Here is a 17,079-nt window from a genome sequence, read left to right on the forward strand (position 1 = left end):
GAGCTCAGGCAGAGGGGCAAAGGAGGACCAAAGAATTTAACTGATGCAAACTAGAGATCCATGGTCCCAGCACCAAAATGAGAAGGTTAACTGAACAGAGATGCAGACCCTTGAGAAAGCACGGTTGCCAAAGGTGTTGGTTCCTGTATATTGACCTGTGTGCTCTCCCTTCGTCCTGTACACCCCTTCTTTACAGCCTTCAACATCCTGGTGAACGTTGGAGTAGTGCTGACATACCCAATCCTCATCTCCATCGGGACAGTACTCAGCGTCCCCGGAAATGCAGGTACTGCTATAGTGTGGCCCGCGTGTTTACTCTAGGCTCTCACTTCTTACAATCGGAATTATGTCTCTTCCTTTGGAAGATGTTTTCTAAATATCAAGAGATGGCAGGCAATAAGAGTACGCAGCAGATTTAAAATCTGCAACTACAAAGGCACTTGTTTTCCTTGGTTGTGCTTTTAGAATTAAATACTAAATGTATCATTTGGGTTTCATGTGATTTCCCTGACAACCTAATTTCATGGTATTTTTAGAGGACGTCCTATGGAAACAAAAGGCCTCGCAGCACAGGACTGTGAAGTCATCACTAATGAAAGCGCAGGCAGTGAGCAGGGTGCTGGCTCCCCATCCGATGGTCCTTGGGTAGCTGTGGAAAGCTTCTTGGGAGGTGGACCTGAGCAGGTGGCCCTTCAGGAAAAGCAATTTGTCCCACTTCAAGGACAAGAGGAAAAGCTATTAATATTTTTCCAGCAAGTTTCTAGTAAAACTAGCCACAGAAATTAGTTCTCTGGGTGATGTTTCCTTCATATCGAATTTAACATTCTGGATTCTCAAGTCATCTTGTTTTATCTTCAGAACAATTAGGCAGTGTTTGAGCACTTACTATGCGATAGGGGCTGTGTACAAGAAAGAAAAGAAATTACATTGATGTTTCTTTAAGGAATTTACAGTGGCTGCTGCTGGTAGCACATGCCTTTAATCCCAGCACTTAGGGAGGCAGAGGCAGGCGGATCTCTATGATTTCTAGGCCACCTGGTCTACAAAGTGAGTCTATGACAGCCAAGGCTACACAGAGAAATTCTGTCTTGAAAAAAGCCAAAAGAGAGAGAGAGAGAAAGAAAGAAAGAAAGAAAGAAAGAAAGAAAGAAAGAAAGAAAGAAAGAAAGAAATGCATTTATTTCTTTGTTAGAGATGAATTTGGAAAAGATGGTAGGTATACACAAAACAGCTAGGGCCTTTACAAAGAAGTTTATTATTGGGTGCAAAATTGTGTGAGCTAGCTGGAGGGATGGCTCAGCGGTTAAGAGCACTGACCTCTCTTCCAGAGGACCTCGGTTCAACTCCCAGTACCCACATGGCAATTTCCAACTGTCTGTAACTCCAAGATATGTCACCCTTACACAGATATACATACAGGCCAAAACAATGCACATAAAAGTAAAAATAAATTTAAAAAAATTATGTGATGAAATTTGCAGGCAAATGGTGGGATCTAGAAAAGATCATTCTGAGTGAAGTATCCCAGAAGGAGAAAGACAAACATGGTCTATACACTCGCTGTATAGACCTACAAGATGTGATAAACATAATGAAATCTACACACCTAAAGAAGATAATCAAGAAAGCAGACATGGGCGAAGATGATCAATCCTCATTTAGAAAGACAAATGGGATGTGCATTGAAGACTCTACCTAGCAGTGTTTCAAAGCAGACACTAAGACTCATAACCAAACCCTCTGCAGAGTGCAGGGAATCATATGAAAGAAGGGAGTTAGTATGATATGGAAAGGATAGGAGCTCTACAAAGACCAAATATATCCGGGCACAGGGTCTTTTCTGAGACTGACACTCAACCAAGGACCATCTATGGATATAACCTAGAACTTCTGCTCGGATGTGGCCTGTAGTAGCTCAGTAACCAAGTAGTTTTCCAAAGTAAGGGGAACAAGGACTATTTCTAACAGGATCTCAAGGGCAGGCTCTTTGACGTTCCCCCCGCCCCCAGGGAGGAACAGTCCCATTAGGCCACAGAGGAGGACTTTGCAGCCAGCCTTGAAGATACCTGATAAAACAGGGTCAAATGAAAGGGGAGGAGGTCCTCCCCTATCAGTGGACTTGGAAAGGGGCAGGGAGGAGACCAGGGAGGGAGTGTGGGGTTGGGGAGGGAATGAGGGAGCGGGATACAGCTGGGACACAGAGTTAACAAAATGTAACTAAAAAGAAAAATAAAATTTAAAAAAAATTATGTGAGCTAGACTCCAAAAGCTATAAGATGCTCGGAGGAAAACAAAATCAGGGAGAAGTAGAGTTGTCAAGTAAATTCATTTATTCATCCATGGATTCATTTGTTCAACCAATAACTTCTGTCGGCTTAGCATATATCAGGAACCCTGCTAGCACTGGTGACATACTGAATAAGACAGCTTCCACCCATAGGACCATGAAAGTAGCACAGAGTGGGGAACCAGAGGAACTGGATAATTCTAACACAGGGAAACAATTGCTTTTGGATTCATGAACAGAATGCTGCTGAGAGCTCATAGGTGTGGCATTCTCTAAAGCGTTCTTACTGGAAGCCCTTTGTGCATCACTATGAAGAACAGTTTAGCTGAATGAAATGGGATGCAAGGAGGGAAGAGGATCTTGAGTGGGGTGGGGTCAGAGCACATTGTGAGTATACCAATTCACTTCATAAAGTTGTTCATTTTAGGTTACATGAATTTCTCCTCAATAAACCCTGAAAACAGACAGCACTTATAAAAGGCCAAGGAAAGAGCAGGTAGAGTCTTTCAGAGGCCCTCTGTGCAGGCTCCTGTCCTGTTCCCTGTTTTCTCCCTCTTCCTGGGTTATTTCCAGATGTGGCTATTACAAATAAAGCTGCTATGAACGTAGCTGAGCAAAAGTCCTTGTCGAGTACTTGAGCATGTATGCCTAGGAGTGGTATAGCTGCATATCAAAGCAGATGCTGAGACTCATAGCCAAACTTTGGGCAGAGTGCAGGGAATCTTATGAAAGAAAGGGGGAGATAGAAAGGCCTGGAGGAGACAGGAGCTCCACAAGGAGAGCAACAGAACCAAAATATCTGGGCAAAGGGGCAAAGAGACTGATACTCCAATCAAGGACCATGCATGGAGATAACCTAGAACCCCTGCACAGATGTAGCCAATAGCCAATGGCAGATCAGTCTCCAAGTGGGTTCCCTAGTAATGGGAACAGGGACTGTCTCTGACATGAACTCAAGTGGCTAGCCCTTTGATCACCTCCCCCTGAGGGAAGAGCAGCCTTACCAAGCCACAGAGGAAGACAATGCAGCCAGTCCTGATGGGACCTGATAGGTTAGGGTCAGAGGGAAGGGGAGGAGGACCTTCCCTATCAGTGGACTTGGGGAGGGGCATGGGAAGAGATGAAGGAGAGAGTGTGGAATTGGGAGGTGATGAGGGAGGGCCCTACAGCTGGGATACAAAGTGAATAAACTGTAATTAATAAAAACAAATAAATTAAAAAAGAAAAGAAAAGAACAGGTTTGAGTCATTAAAAACAAAACAGCAGCGGTCCAGTACTACTGAAGACAGGTGAAAGCGTACTCCCCTGAGAAAGTCAGGGTTAGAGAGAAAACTGAAGAGGTCCTGAAGCTCAGGTGCATGAACTCTGAGCTGAGCCTGGAAGGACAAGTGTGATATATGGAGAAGAACAGGAAGGGGACATAGATGGTGATGGAGAATGATTATGGTGTTTGGAAGGCTTGAGATATAGTCCTGGTTTTCAGAAAGGCTCATTAACAACCACAGGGTTTGACTGCTGTGATACTTTCCTTCCCTAGCTGTGGATCTCCTGAAGCAGGAGGTAATATTCAATGTGGTCCGCCTGGCTGCCACCGTCATTATCTGTATCGGGTTTCTCCTGATGCTGCTGCCCGAGGAGTGGGATGAAATCACGCTAAGATTCATCAACAGCCTGAAGGAGAAGAAGAGCGAGGAGCCCCTGGAGGACCTGACAGATGTCAGTGTGCACCGGCGGGGCAGAAGCAGGGCCAACGGGACAGTGTCCATACCGCTGGCTTAAAAAGAAAATGACCTTTGGATGCACCTGTGTGTATATTCTGTGAATATGAATTTTCTCACTACCTGTACATCAAATGAAAGTATCAACTCTGAATTTGAATAAACCATATGTGAAATATTGCCAACAATAAAAGTTTACATTTATATGCATATCAAGGAACTGATGTAAATAATCATAATAAAATTTTTATTAAAATGTACTTTCTTTGTTTTACTTATTCTGTTTGGAAGGAGAACTCTCCACAATTCACATGGGTTCCTAAAAATAAGATATTTGGTTAAATCATAAGCTTTTCATCTTTTTCTTAAGTGTAACTGAAACCTTTTCATTAAGAATTATTTGTCTTGATGCCCTATTAGGTAGAGTCTTTCAGAGGCCCTCTGTGATAGGCTCCTGTCCTGTTGCCTGTTTTCTCCCTCGTCTGATGTCTGTCTCATTTGCCTTTATGAATGAAGATTGGTTGTTCAAACATGTTCATAGCAGCTCCATTTGCAATAGCCAGAACTGGAAACAACACAGATGTCATAGCCAAACTTTGGGCAGAGTGCAGGGAATCTTATGAAAGAAGTGGGAGATAGAAAGACCTGAAGGGAACAGAAGCTCCTCAAGGAGAGCAACAGAACCAAAAAATCGGGGTCTTTTCTGAGACTGATATTCCAAACAAGGACCACACATAGAACCCCTGCACAGAGGTAGCCCATGTCAGCTCAGTGTCCAAGACAGTTCCCCAATAATAGGAACAGGGACTGTCTCTGACATAAACTCATGGGCTGGCTCTTTGATCACCTCCACCTGAGGGGGGGAGCAGCCTTACCAGTCCACAGAGGAAGACAAAGAAGCCAATCCTGATGAGACCTGATAGACTAGAGTCAGATGGAAGGGGAAGAGGACCAACCCTATCACTGGACTGGGGGAGGGGCATAGGAGAAGAAGAAGAAGGGAGGGTGAGATTGGGAGGGGAGGGTTCTACAGCTGGGATACAAAGTGAATAAACTGTAATTAATAAAAATAAAAAAACAAAAAAGAATTAGTTGTCAAATTGGAAAACCTATGAAAATAATATGTATTTTATATTTACTTCAGCCTTGAATCTGAAATATGAAAGCTAGGAAGTCATGAAACAAACACCAACAGAGTCCTTCTGTGCACAGGATTACACTGGGAATGATGAAGATGGAAAGACAAAAAAGACCCAGATGAACTGTCAACATGCTTCAAGTAACACCCTGCCTGATATCTTCATGACAGACAGCATGCAATGGTGATGTGGGATGGAGATGTGGGATGGAGAGGACCTCAGACATCTCTAAGTTCCCTCGCCACCAAGTTCCCTGAAAGAATGGTCTGTGTTTTATGGCATTTCATCTTGTACTCCTGTTCTTTCCTTTCCCTATTAACCTTCACCCTCTGTTCACATTGTTATTTTAGAGGTGCCTTCTGTCAAATCACTAATGACTTAACAATACTTTAACATGCTAACAATCATATCAACACTTTCAACTCTGAACTTACTTAGAAGCAGCTGATATGGTGACCTTCTACCCACAATCTGCTAAAGTAGTCTCACCCACCACCACCTCCTGATTCTCCTTCTGCTTTCCTCTTCCTAGGATGGTCCCATTGCACACTTCTTGACTGTCACAGGATCTCTCTTCACTCTCTCAACTGTTCCCATGGTGTCAGCTGTTTCCGACATGTTGGTGACTTCAAAATTACTCCTCCTGCAAGCCAAGTTTGTACATTGAGCTTTAGATCTTATATTAGAATCACTTTATCTGATCACTTGGATACCTCAAATGTAGCAAAAGCAAAGTAAAATTAAACACTCTTCCCCAGACTTAGCCCTCTCAGTTTCCAGGCTAGGTTAATAATATCATTCTTTCCTAGCTACTCAAGCCAGGGATCAGCCTTCATGTCTGCCTGTTCTCTTCATTGATATCTAACTTGTAGCCTTGCCTCTCTGCGATCCATGTAGAGTGACTTTCTACTGTAAATTTGATTCTATTTCTACATGAAATGCTTCAAAGGCATCTCACTGTCCACAAAATCAAATCTATATACCTTGACATGTCCTCCAAAGCGCATTATTAACTGCCCTAACTAGCTTTTATTACAGGAATTCCTACTAGAACTTTCTGTGTTAATGAACACTATCTATATTTTCCATACAGACTAGGATGTTCTGTGATGCTGGAAATTGTATTTGTCTAGGTTTTCTCTATTTATGAGATGATGTATGTAGTCTATCACACTGTCTGAGACAGTAGCAACAAGTTGCCTTTAAGCACCTTAAATGGGGAAGCTATCTTTTCCATTTCGTTCATTTGCAATGTTTCCCATTTGGCTACGATACTGCAATCTAAGTAGAGAGCCCTGCCCCACCGCCCTAGAGCTCCCTGGACACTTGACACTTAAGGGGGCAGTCCGACATAGACTCAGTTGCCAGCTCTTTTAGTACATCCCACTTGGGGGCGGGGCCGCCTGGCCAGGCCACAGAGGAAGAGGATGCAGCCAGTCTTGATGAGACCTGATAGGCTAGAGTCAGTAGGGGAGGAGGACCACCTCATCAGTTGACTAGGGGAGGGGCATAAGGGAAGAAGAGGCAGGGAGGGAGGGCGGGACTGGGAGGAGATAAGGGAGGGGGCTACAGCCAGATACAAAGTGAGTAAATCGTAATAAATAAATAGTTTTAAAGAGATTATTCAGGTAAGCCATATTGTCTTTCTTGTTCTCTCTCTCTCTCTCAGTGCCTGAATCAGTGTTAACTTAGACTTTCTAATATTACCTACGGCTATTTTCCTAGGGAGTCTTTTCTTATCCCCTTGTCTAAATAATGTAAGATTTACTTAGCCCCGATATATCACTGAGTGCCCACTGCATTAGTCAGCTGGGACAAAATATCTGACAGAATCAACTTACAAGTAAGAAAGCTTTACTCCTGCTTGCTGCTCCAAAGTCTCAGTCCACAGACATTTGGCCCTGTTGCTTTGGACCTCTGATAGCATGGTGGCGGGAACATGTGCTGGAGGAGACTGCTCACCGCATGATAGGAAGTAGAACGGAAGAGTCCAGAACTCCAAAATCCCTTCAAAGTCATATCTCAGTGACCTAACATTCTCCCACTAGTCCCAACCCCCAAGGGTCTCACTGTCTCTCAATAGCCCCACAATCTGGAGACCATCAATCTCTGGGAAACACCTACTCAAATGCTAGCCCTGTCTATCATTGTTGCCAGCCTAGTGTTTTGAGTTTCCAGTAGACCATGAGCTTTTCTGAGCAGATCTGTGTGGCAGTCCTGATTGTGGCTCCAGGTTCTAGTTCTTACAGACAGCCCACAGGAGAATGCACACCCACAGTTCTGTGCTTGGCTATCCCCGTGCCTGAACTATGTAAGATCAGTCTCAGTGAGGGAAGGCATTGCCACAGATGAGGCTGGTTGAGTTAGTAACTGAAAGAAGTCAGATGCATGACAGCCTCCTTCATTCTGTGCAAGCATGCTGGACTGATTAAAGAGACTTTGACCCTGAGAAGCTGGTTCTGGTGTCTAACCCTCAAGATACTCCATGCTTCATTGGAGATTTAGGACAATTAAGACAAGCATTTATGGTCTCTGTTCTCCTCTTCTTCTTCCTCGTCTTCCTCTTCTTCTTCCTCCTCCTCCTCCTCTTCCTCCTCCTCTTCATCTTTCTCCTTCTCCTTCTTCCCCACTTACCCTCCTCTTTAAGTTTCCTGAAAGTGTAAGTGAGGCAATCCCAGGCAAGAAAGAGGACCTCAGAGGGCTGAGCATCATAATAAAAGCTTGAATGTATCAAACTTTTGATTTTTCTATTCCTTTTAGAAGAGGCACTGCCAGCGTGCTGGCATAACTAAATGACATGACATTAACTCAGCAAACATTTTAAGCTCCAAGACATGTCTTAAGCTTCTTGGAAAATGGCACAAAGGAAATGTAATGTTCTTAGTAAATTGAATTATTTTGTTATCTATGTACAGTTACTTTTGGCTATTTAAATGCCATATTGGTACAAACATTACTCTTGCCTCATTAAATTACTGTTAAATTGCAGTAATCACTGACTAACCCTCTAAGCTTGCATTACATACATGACATTTTAAATTGCATTTTGACATCTTTAAGCAATGAGTTGTTTTTGCTCTTTTGCATGGTTCATTTTGAGAAATAGAATCCTCTATCCTAGAAAGCACTCATTCAATGTATGGTGGGCCTTTATAACTAACGTAGCCAATATGGATCCCCGTAACTAACTCAGCCTACGTGAAGATAATCTTGCTACTGTGTTATTCACTATTTTAGTCACTCAAACATTATTGTTACTTGAAATTGTTTTTCTTTCTTTCTTCCTTTCTTTCTCTTTTTTAATGTGAGATTGCTATCAACTGGTCCCTGTGTGAGCCTTGGGCAGCACTGTGGATTGGGGATCTCTGTAATCTTAAAAATATTCCATGTCTTGTGGAAAGAGGGGTGGATACACAGATGTGCAAGAAAGAGGCTGTGTTGCAGGAGCTTGCTACCTTTGGAGTAAGTTGTTGTGCTGAGGGCTAAAGCGATAGCTTCTTTAGATGCCCCTCAGGGTTATAAATCCCATCCCATCCCAGCCTTGCCTTTGATTGAGGTGCCTATAAGGAAGAACAACGCCTTTCCTTGTTGCCTCTCATGGTCATCGTGAGAGTCAAAGGCAATGCTTTACTCCAGTCACTGAGCAGATAGGGCTGTGTCTGTGCTGTGCCTTGACGAGCCGGCTGCAGCTAGATCTTGGAGGACACTAGAGGGAGTAAGACTGCTCCCTGCTCGGTGGTCAAAAGCACCTTGGTGAGCTCTTTGTGGAAACATTGTTCACTTCCAGAGTCCCAGAGGCAACGGCCTCTATGAGTCACTGGGCAGCCAGTATAGCTCAGGAACGAGGGCGCCCATGTGGAAACGATGCGCATTTCTTGGACGACTCTGACAAAGGGTTGCCTCTCCTGGCCCTCACCTTCAAAGTCACAAAATAAGATAGGACTGATTGTTATCTGAGATTACCAAAGATTAAAAGCATGTTGAGGTCTTAACAGGGTGTCAGAGTCATAAGCAACAACCCTGTGAGGACTCGTCTGCCTCCTTCAGGTCCTTGTCTAGGCCTTTGCACACAGCTTTGCTCCCAGGCATGTCCTTCGACTATGGGGCTCGTGGCACAGTGCCCTCACAAAGCCACATAGCCTGGTTCTGGGCAGAGAATTTCACCCAAAATAAACCAGAGAGACAAAAGAAGGCTGGCATGGGCAAAGTTGGAAGAAGCAGACCAGGCCCCTGCCGCATCCATGCCCGGTCCCCCCAGCACTTTGAGTCATAGCGTTCATGCCCGCCAGTGGAACTAATTGCCTGACAAAAAGACAGACTAGCAGCCTCGGCTCGGAAATTAAAATCACTTCAACCACGTCCCGATCTCTTCACAAACAGATTATAGGCGAATCAATTTTGCTCATCCAGGGTTTGCATGCCTGTTAATTTCTTGCAGGCGCTTTGTCAAGGTCCAGAGGACAAATGACTGGGAGAAGGACAGTATCTGAGATAAAGGAAGAAATGTTATAACCAGCAGGGCATTAGAACACCCTGATAGTGAAGTACAAATCCTCTTCCCTGCTGATCCATAAACCCCTGTCACATACACAAAGGGTGTCTGATTTGGGCCCTGAGGTGTATCTCTGGCAAGTAAAACAAGAAGGCTCTATTAACTGTGGGTCCTTTTGTTTTCTTGAATTTTCTTCTCAAACCCTGTGGCAACCGGAAGTGAAGTAAAAGAGAGAGAGGGCTCTTTGTGGAGCAGGATGCTAGTACCAAGAGCCCAAAGACAGAGAGCATATTTTAACGGTGGTTGGCAGCGGGAATCCCTGTGTGTGCCACCAGAACAAAGGCAACTCGCTGGGCACAGGGACTCTGGGTCGTCCCAGGGTCTGAGGAAGTATAAGACCAAGGATCATTCACCTCAGCTCTAGGGACAGACTTTAGCAGACTAAGAACCCTGGCAAGATTTTCAAAATAGCATAAACTTGGTTGTTTTATTCTGGAAGAATAAATTCAGAGACCTCTGCAGATCTGAAGGTCCATGGTCCTATACATTAGGCACTAACCAACCACGTATGCATCTCGAAATGCACCGAGAACCAACTGAAATGTTATGTCAAACACGTTGGGTTTGGAAGGCTTTGTGTTTCTTCAAAAGAGAATGTAAACTGTTTCATATTAGCTCTATACCCATAGATATTTGAGAGCAATTTATATACATATATGCTGGGTTAAGTAAAAGGTATTTTGAAAGCGGTGTCATCCGTGTATTTTTACTTTCATTTTATAGTTAGGTAATGAGGATTGGATCCAGAACCTTACACGTGCTGGGCAAGTGCTCTGCCACTGAGCTTCACCACCACTGAGCTACACCCCCTCCCCGTTTCTTTTGTTGATGGCAGCAACTAGAAATTCTCGAGTCACAGAGACTCACGTCTGTAGCTTACACTATATTCCTGTTGGCGGACACTACTCTACCAGGTTAAGAATCATTTACTTCAAGGATGTATTATAACAGTCATTTAGGCGATTGTAATGAAATATCTGCGCTTAAGAAACAGCATGTAAAAGCACCCCCACTCCCACCCCACACACCCAGCAATGGGCAAAAAGACAGCTTGCTGGTGGTGGTGTTCTTATGTCAGGGCAGAGCAGACAGCATTCATCTTAGTTTGATGCCTGGATTGGTGGCCAAAGCCATCTTATGCCCAGGACCCAAATATTAAATCAAATCAAATCCAGACAGCGCAGGAGGAGGAAGACAGAGACTTGTGGGCCACCATGCCATCCACAAACCTGCACTCCTGTGCATGGCTCAAGAGGGCCATAGTCACACCAGACAGGCAGCGCTAATGGAGGATGTCATCCAGTGGGCTGCCAGCAGTGTGGCCAGCCTGCAGCGGAGGCCGCCTCAGTGTACGAGTATGAGGTGGTCAGACGGGAAAGAAAGAGACGTGGAGCAGCTTGAGCATGATAAAGAGAAGTGGAACTGTAGACTCGAGGGGGGAGGGGAATAGCCTGTTGTGAGTGGCCAGCTCTGCTCCCTGGGGCTACGGTGGGGTCCCAGCCCAAACTGCCCAAGGGCCATGTCTGAGTTCACGGCTACACAGTAGCAGGGGTCAACTAAAGAACATGGGAATGTCCCTGGTCTAGGCAGCCACTGGGGATAACATGGATGTTCAGGTTGTGCATTACTGGCACTCCAGAGAGCTGACTCCATCTCTCACCAGCAGCAGCACTCAGGAGAGTGGGCCCTGCCTCTCACCCAGGCAGCAGCACAGTGGAGCTGGTCCTCGAAGCAGGGGTATGGTGAGCCAGTCCTGAGGGCATGAATGTGGGAGAGCTGACCCTGCCACTTGTCTGCATGGGGTGACACAGCAGCAAAGGTGATGCCACCCTCTCTGCGCCTCACCACATATGACGGTTGGGAAAGGTGCCCGCAGGGCTATGAACTTGGGAAAGCTAGCCATGGCCCCACCAGCTGCAGCACTTGGGAGAGCCGGTCCTCGACTGGACAGCACAGCAGAGCAAACCCTGGTGTCCTGAGAGGGGTTGGGGGTCAGGTGAGCCTGCCCTAAGGGTAAGAACTCTCAGGAGAGCAGGCCCTGCCCCACCTCTCCTCTGCTGTGAGGTAACTGGTTTTGGGGTGATGCCTTGCCCACTTTGCGCCTTACCACCTGCAGAACTGGCCCTGGGGTCATGAGAGTGAGGGAGCTGGCCCTGCTCCTCCTCAGCTGCAGCATGTGGAAAGGCAGGCCCTGCACCTGCCTGGGCAGCAGAGTAGTCCTTGATGTGGTTGAGGATGGGAGTGAGCCAGCCCCTAGCCTGAGGTGGGGTCCCTCCGTCCCCTCACTCCTCACCACCTGAGGCAGTCAGGACAGCTGACCCTGGGACCATGAATGAGAGCCTGTGAGCTGGTCCTGCCCCTTGCCAGCTGCAGTGCTCAGGATAATAACAGGTTAGGGTTGGCATTTCAGTGTGGAAATTCCAGAGGACACAACATTTAGACCATAGCAGAGGGAACAACGGGAGACAGTGGGAAAGTAGAGCTAGCTTGGGAAGGGAGAGTTATTGATCAGAATCTGTCAGTATAGAGGGCTAAAAGGCATTGTATAATATTTATCCTTTTAAATTATTTCATATTTATACCAATAAAGACACGGGAGGGGCAAACTGAGGCGTAAACTGCTAGCTCAGTGAGGTAACTTTATTTTCTGAACTGTATACAAAATATGTATTTACAAGCCTGATTCCACAACTAAACTGCTAGCTCTTTAGAAATCCATCTATGTCCTTCTACCTCACTAGTATACCTTTCTCTTGAGCTCCTCCAAATCTAAGAGGGCTCCTTAGCTCTTTCTAGAATGCTGTTTTACCTATGTCCTGATCGCTGCTCCTCTGCTGTTCTCCTACCTCTTACCCAGAGCTCTTTGCATGAGGGCCCTTCCAAACTAAGAGAGAGAGAGAGAGTTAGTAAAGGTTCAATTGCTCTAAAAGAAGACTCTAGCTCCTCCTCTGCACCTTGGCAGGCTGAACCATGTCACGGTCATGGTGGGTGTCTCCAAGCCAAGTCAGTAGGAACCAAACCATTTCACCATTTCACCTCTCTCAAGCAACTTGACTTAAAATAGGCAGGAACTTTCCATCCTGTAGCGTTCTTATCTATGGAGGCTTTCAGAGGCACACACAAGCTGCATCTCTGTAGGACACACCTAACTGCGTCTGACATCTATTTCCTGTAACAGCATTGTACACACAGATAAGCACTGGAGAAGCCAAGAAAGTTAAACACACAGCTCACCTCTTCAGTGGAATAAGTTGCACAGCTGTTTCTCCTGAAATGCCAGGAATGCATATAGTTTTACAACCTGATGATCCTTTGCTGTCTGGTAAGACAAGCTCTGCATGTATTTCCCAGAATTTATACTTCACTTAGCCCAGACCCTCACCCCAAAGCAGCTGTTGAAAGTTTTTTGCTTTGTAAAAGAATTTTTATCAGTATAAATGTCTTGTTTCAAGAAGCCTTTCAATTTAATTTCACCACCTATTTTGTTTGTTTGTTTCTGCTTTTGTTTTTGCCCACGATCATAGTTAACCAAGGAATCCATTGATTAAAAAGCGGCTGAAAAGTCGCACTTGGGGTTGGCTCTTGCATCATGCCCTGAGTTAAGTGCAGCATGAATTATCCATGTGCTTTGGGCAGGAGTGGTAAGTTAAATGAACCTCCAAGGGCTCACTGCTCACACTCATGAAGTCAAACTTGTTGCAGTAGGTGGTAGGGCTTTAAGAGCCTCAAAGGGACTGGATGTCTGGTGCAGTTGACTTAGAATCTCCCAGAGCTGTTCTCCTCTGACACAATGACATGTGATTTTTTTAACTATACTCTTGTCATCCGCTCTTTTTTTGTGAAGTAGAGGTTGTAGAATAGGATTAAGTCTAAAACAAAATGGAACACAATGGTCTCATTGTCAACCAACTAAGCACACAGAGTCCCCAAAACAAGTTTATTTAGCATTTACTTCCAGTTTGTTTTTGTTTTTTGTTTTCATTTTTATTTTAAGTGTTGAAGTTAAACATTCAATATTCTCAGTCAGGATGGCATCTCCAACTTGTTCAGGATGTCTCCAGGCTCTTTCATTGGGCACAGGAGCTTGCCCTTAGTCTTTTGAGGAGAATTCTTCATGGGAAGATTGCTCCCCTCCCTCCTCTTGCTCCCTCCATCTTTCTTACTACTTCAGATTTTAGGGCCCTCCCACCTGTTCATCTGACTTTTCATGCCTTACCTTCATTGGGAATTATATAAATCATTTAATTGCTCTGGGCCTCTGAATGTACAGAAGGAGGAAAGGTCAGTTCATCTCCTCGCTGTAGCAAAGCACAGAGAAATGTCTTTGGATAAAGGATCTGAATGACAATTAGCCCCCTTTAGCCTCAGTGACCTAGGTCCACACATCAGCAATTTGCTTTGCTAAGACTATCTACCTCCACATAGTGTTGTAGTCTAAGGGTTCACCTGTTTCTGTAGTTTTCATACATAAGTGACAGACTCAATTTCTATCTAAGGTTCAAGCCTGTTGAGTCACTGGCATTCCGAGCATCAACCATCAGCCAAGAGAGCATCTGTTTTCAGGCAAGTGGGCAGAGAGAGAAGCTCAGGGCATAGAGGAAGCAGAGAAGGAATAGAAGCAGGCCCCTTTCCAACTTCTAGTTGGATCTTTTCAGTATCTCTTTCCTGCCATCACCTTCCATCGGGAACATTAAGAGAATCAAATCTGCTGAGACTCACAGTGCACAACTTTAATCTCACCACTCAGGAGTCAAAATCAGGTGGATCTCTGAGAGTTCCAAGCCAGCCTGGACTACTTATGGAGGCTAGTCAGGAATACATAGAGTCCATGCCTCAAAAAAACAAAACAAAACAAAACAAAACAAAACAAAACAAAACATTAAAGATAAAAAAAAATATTAATCTGGATCCTTAATGCAGTAGGCAGTTCTTCTATTACATAAATAAAATAAGAAAATTGGAGTGTAGACTATTTAAAGATGAAATAAAATAAAAATTGACCTTCTGGTTATTGACAAAACTGATCTGCTTTAAGTGACCATTATCTTATGCTTTCTCATCCCCAGAAAAAATGGACACTAGAAACAAAAGGAAGATTAAAGATTACTGTGGAAATTGGAGTACATGTTTTTGTGTTATCTAAAGATGATAAATAATTTTTAGAAGAACACATGTTGGGAGAAAGAGACAGATTATCGGGGGATAAGAGAAGATGCCTTTGAAGTGATGTAAGCATAAATCACCTGTCCAAGGCTCAGCCACAAAGGGATATGAACTGTAAACCACTGCTGGAACTGCACTCAAATTCATAGCTTACACGTTCACTGAGGAAAGGAGGGCCTCACAGGCAAGTGCTTTCAGTAAGAAAACTGTGTTGGGAAAGCATCTTAATAAAAAAAATTTCAAAACATTCAAAGAAGTAAATTAAGGAATAGACCACTAAAAATATAATAACCACCAACTTCAAGTCAGGAATCAAAGAGTTTGGAATGGTGGTCTTTAAATTAGGAGACAGGTTGAACAGAAGGTTTCTACTGGGGAAGCAGAATCCATGAACATTATTATGGTACTGTGAATGATAAACGACACCCATAGTCCCAGGTATTTGAACACTTGATCCCCAGTTAGTAGTGCTGTTTGGGTAGGTTTAGGGGGTGTGGTCTTTCTGGAGTAAGGTCTTTCTTTCACCGGGGAAAATTTGGAGAACTTGAAGACTTGTGTTATTGCAGTTTTGTCTCTTCTGCTTCCTGCTTGTGGTTCAAGTTGCTCACTGTCAGCTTCCGGCTCCAGCGACCGAATTGACACTCGGAACACTCTGGAAATGTAAGGCCAGGTAACACACACACACACTCTCTCTCTCTCTCTCTTTTTTAGAGTGTACTGTGGGATTTAATTTTTTTATTTTTTATATATTTTTATTAATTACAGTCTATTCACTTTGTTTCCCACCTGTAGCTCCCTCCCTCCTCCCTTCCCAATCCCACCCTCCCTCCCTCTTGTCCACCCATGCCCCTCCCCCAGTCCACTGATAGAGGAAGTCTTCCTCTCCTTCCTTCTGATCTTAGTCTATCAGGTCTCATCAGGACTGGCTGCATTGTCTTCCTCTGTGGCCTGATAAGGCTGCTATCCCCTCAGGAGGAGGTGATCACAGAGCAGGCCAATCAGTTCATGTCAGAGACAGTCCCTGTTCCCATTACTATGGAACCAACCCACTTGGACACTGAACTGCCATTGGTTACATCTGTGCAAGGGTTCTAGGTTATCTCCATGCATGGTCCTTGGTTGGAGTATCATTCTCAGAAAAGACCCTGTGCCCAGATTTTTTGGTTCTGTTGCTCTCCTTGTGGAGCTCCTGTCCTCTCCAGGTTTTTCTGTCTCCCACTTCTTTCATAAGATTCCCTGCACTCTGCCCAAAGTTTGGCTGAGTCTCAGCATCTGCTTTGATACCCTGCTGCAGGGTAGAGTCTTTCAGAGGCCCTCTGTGGTAGGCTCCTGTCCTGTTTCCTGTTTTCTCCCTCTTCTGATGTCCATTCTCTTTGCCCTTCTGAATGAGGATTGAGGATCTTACTAAAATCTGTACAGGTAACTCCCTTATAAGTTGCCTTAGTCGTGGTGTTTTATCACAGCAATAGAAAAATCACTAACACAACTGTATTTGAAATTTTCTCACAAAATACAAGAAATTGTCTTATGCAGCTGTGAGGATGCTTAATCAAGTTCAAAGGCCATAGGAAAACGCCCTGGACAGGGTAATTTGTGACAACTTTTCAGTGTGGAGTTTTAGCCCATCTTTTCTAACTTCACTTCCCCCCTCCTTTTTTTTTCCTTCCATTCTCTTCCTCTACCATCTCTTCTATCAGAAATCTTATCTCACATTTCAAAAAACTCTTTAACTTTGTATTTCTGTACTTTAACCAAACACTCCTAATTTCTACTCTCACATGTTTTCCAGGATCTCATTTATAAACTCATGAAGACACAGAGTTATTCGCATGTGTGTTGCACCTTCACATAGGAGGACGGTGATAATAGCTTCACACCTGTTAAACAAGTGCTGAACCACTAGAGTGGGCAAACAAGGGAGCCTGCACTTCAGACCCGTTAGCAGCACTGAAGCTCTCCTGCTGTCTCTGACAAAAATAACTAGTCCACCTTCCTCTTCCAGCAAGAGACAGAGAATATAAACGACAGAGACCTAACATCCTCCTGTTTGTTGAAGAAAGCAGAGCTAAAGGAAATCACTTATTAGTATGAAAAGCAAACACAATTTCAGGACAGAGAAGTAGAGAAAATGAAAGAAACAAGTAATTGATTCAATCCTGTGTAGCTTAAAGAAGAGGAGGAGGAGGAGGAGGAGGAGGAGGAGGAGGAGGAGGAGGAGGA

At 44.4% G+C, this 17,079-nt stretch overlaps 1 protein-coding gene across 1 annotated transcript in view; it reads left to right on the plus strand.

The window, feature by feature from the left end:
- The window catches only part of Slc35f4 (solute carrier family 35 member F4), a 219,930-nt gene extending 215,700 nt beyond the window's left edge, over positions 1-4,230 (plus strand). The window contains exons 7-8 of the mRNA XM_055606134.1: positions 197-286; positions 3,825-4,230. Of these exons, the coding sequence (XP_055462109.1) occupies positions 197-286; positions 3,825-4,066 (332 nt within the window). The 3' untranslated portion in view covers positions 4,067-4,230. The remainder of the gene's footprint in view (positions 1-196; positions 287-3,824) is intronic.
- The last annotated feature ends 12,849 nt before the right edge of the window (positions 4,231-17,079 follow it).

Source organism: Psammomys obesus, unplaced genomic scaffold (genome assembly GCF_907164565.1).
Source record: "Psammomys obesus unplaced genomic scaffold, mPsaObe1.curated_primary_1811, whole genome shotgun sequence".
NCBI classification, from domain to species: Eukaryota; Metazoa; Chordata; class Mammalia; order Rodentia; family Muridae; genus Psammomys; species Psammomys obesus.